This window comes from Mesoplodon densirostris, chromosome 2 (genome assembly GCF_025265405.1).
Source record: "Mesoplodon densirostris isolate mMesDen1 chromosome 2, mMesDen1 primary haplotype, whole genome shotgun sequence".
Taxonomy (NCBI): domain Eukaryota; kingdom Metazoa; phylum Chordata; class Mammalia; order Artiodactyla; family Ziphiidae; genus Mesoplodon; species Mesoplodon densirostris.
Window position 1 is genome coordinate 67912848 of NC_082662.1, and position 2831 is coordinate 67915678.

The 2831-nt window shown below is 41.0% G+C and overlaps 1 protein-coding gene across 1 annotated transcript; it reads left to right on the top strand.

Moving 5' to 3' along the window:
• Positions 1 to 1582: 1582 nt before the first annotated feature.
• LOC132483991 (histone H3.3A-like) lies at positions 1583 to 2151 on the top strand. The gene has a single exon (XM_060089974.1). It carries the CDS (start codon positions 1702 to 1704, stop codon positions 2110 to 2112), a length of 411 nt encoding a protein of 136 aa, XP_059945957.1. The 5' UTR covers positions 1583 to 1701; the 3' UTR covers positions 2113 to 2151.
• Positions 2152 to 2831: the final 680 nt, after the last annotated feature.

A 2831-nucleotide genomic window follows, 5' to 3' on the forward strand; every position in this document is an offset into this window, starting at 1 on the left:
ATGGTCACCTTATCTTTGATAAAGGAGGCAGGAATGTACAGTGGAGAAAGGACAGCCTCTTCAATAAGTGGTGCTGGGAAAACTGGACAGAGACATTTAAAAGTATGAGATTAGATCATTCCCTAACACCATACACAAAAATAAGCTCAAAATGGATTAAAGACCTAAATGTAAGGCCAGACACTATCAAACTCTTAGAGGAAAACATAGGTAGAACACTCTATGACATAAATCACAGCAAGATCCTTTTGGACCCACCTCCTAGAGAAATGGAAATAAAAACAAAGATAAACAAATGGGACCTAATGAAACTTCAAAGCTTTTGCACAGCAAAGGAAACCATAAACAAGACCAAAAGACAACCCTCAGAATGGGAGAAAATATTTGCAAATGAAGCAACGGACAAAGGATTAATCTCCAAAATTTATAAACAGCTCATGCAGCTCAATAGCAAAAAAACAAACAACCCAAACCAAAAATGGGCAGAAGACTTAAATAGGCATTTCTCCAAAGAAGATATACAGACTGCCAACAAACACATGAAAGAATGCTCAACATCATTAATCATTAGAGAAATGCAAATCAAAACTACAATGAGATATCATCTCACACCAGTCAGAATGGCCATCATCAAGAAATCTAGAAACAATAAATGCTGGAGAGGGTGTGGAAAAAAGGGAACACTCTTGCACTGCTGGTGGGAATGTGAATTGGTACAGCCACTATGGAGAACAGTATGGAGGTTCTTTAAAAAACTAAAAATAGAACTACCATATGACCCAGCAATCCCACTACTAGGCATATACCCTGAGAAGACCATAATTCAAAAAGAGACATGTACCAAAATGTTCATTGCAGCTCTATTCACAATAGCCCGGAGCTGGAAGCAACCTAAGTGTCCATCATTGGATGAATGGATAAGGAAGATGTGGCACATATATACAATGGAATATTACTCAGCCATAAAAGGAAACGAAACTGAGCTATTTGTAATGAGGTGGATAGACCTAGAGTCTGTCATACAGAGTGAAGTAAGTCAGAAAGAGAAAGACAAATACCGTATGTTAACACATATATATGGAATTTTTAAAAAAATGTCATGAAGAACCTAGGGGTAAAACAGGAATAAAGACACAGACCTACTTGAGAATGGACTTGAGGATATGGGGAGGGGGAAGGGTAAGCTGTGACAAACGAAAGAGAGGCATGGACAGTAATACACTACCAAACGTAAGGTAGATAGATAGTGGGAAGCAGCCGCAGAGCACAGGGAGATCAGCTCGGTGCTTTGTGACCGCCTGGAGGGGTGGGATGGGGAGGGTGGAAGGGAGGGAGATGCATGAGGGAAGGGATGTGGGAACAGCTGTATATGTATGACTGATTCACTTTGTTATAAAGCAGAAACTAATAAAAAATAAAAATAAAGAAAGAAAGAAAGAAAGAAAGAAAGAAAGAAAGAAAGAAAGAAAGAAAAGAAAAAGTCGTTGGTGTATGCAAATTAGGGTACTATGATGCAGAGACGCAGCGTGAAGCGTGGGTATAAAAACGGAGGTATAGGGGGCGCCTGGAACCCAGAGTGGTTTCTTCGTTAGTTGGAGGAGCTTCTTCCGTTAGTTCGGCGACTGCGTCTCTTCATTGGGCAGCGGGAGCGGCGCGGCTGTCGGAGAAGCGGCGTAATACTTAGGCATTGGGTGAAAGAAAATGGCCCGAACCAAGCAGACTCCTTGTAAGTCCACGGGTGGCAAAGCGCCCCGCAAACAGCTGGCCACTAAAGCGGCCAGGAAAAGCGCCCCCTCTACCGGCGGGGTGAAAAAACCTCATCGCTACAGACCCGGGACCGTTGCGCTTCGAGAAATCCGTCGTTACCAGAAATCCACCGAGCTTCTGATCGGGAAGCTGCCTTTCCAGAGGTTGGTGAGGGAGATCGCCCAGGATTTCAACACCGACTTGAGGTTCCAGAGTGCCGCCATTGGTTTGCTTCAGGAGGCTAGTGAAGCGTACCTGGTGGGTTTATTTGAAGATACTAATCTGTGTGCCATCCACGCTAAGAAAGTCACCATCACGCCCAAAGACATCCAGTTGGCTCGCCGGATACGGGGAGAGAGAGCTTAAGTGAAGGCAGTTTTTATGGTGTTTTGTAGTAAATTCTGTAAAATAAAAATAATAATAATAATAAAAAAAAAGAAGAAAAAAATAAATCAATAAGTAGGACATGAAACCATACTACATACATTCAATATTATTGCTTCAATTCTCATCCTCTTCTCACAACACAAAGCATACTTAACAAGATCTGTATCCTTCTTATTAAAAGAGTCTGTAAGAAATGTCTTTAAAATGGTGGTCTAAGACCAGAACTGCACAAGAGACTTGTTAAAATGCAGATTTTTGAGGCAGGGCTGGTCCTGGGAATATGCAATCTGAGGGCCTCAAATAATGCCAAAGTTAGAGAATTGTTGCCCTAAAACATACAGAGGTTGATATTTCAAGCCTCCTTCTTAAGCTTTCTAGTTTTGGGGGGTTTTTTGGCACATTTTTCAAAAAAGGAATCAGTACAATGTAAAGCTAGAATGGTGAATTCAAACCCCAGGCTCCACCTGCTTCTGCTTTCAAAGTGGGATTCACTATATGGAGTAAGGTTTAGATCATTCTGATGTTTCTGCAGGAATCACTCTTCTGGAACTCCTGATTTTATCAAAGTTTTTGTGATTGTTAAATAGTCCTTCTGAATAGAAGGCAAATATCTTTCTTTTGTTAATTCTTTTTTCAAAAGTGGATTACAGTATGTTTTATCCTACTGTGGCCTTAAAAGAAAACTCATCTCAAACCTT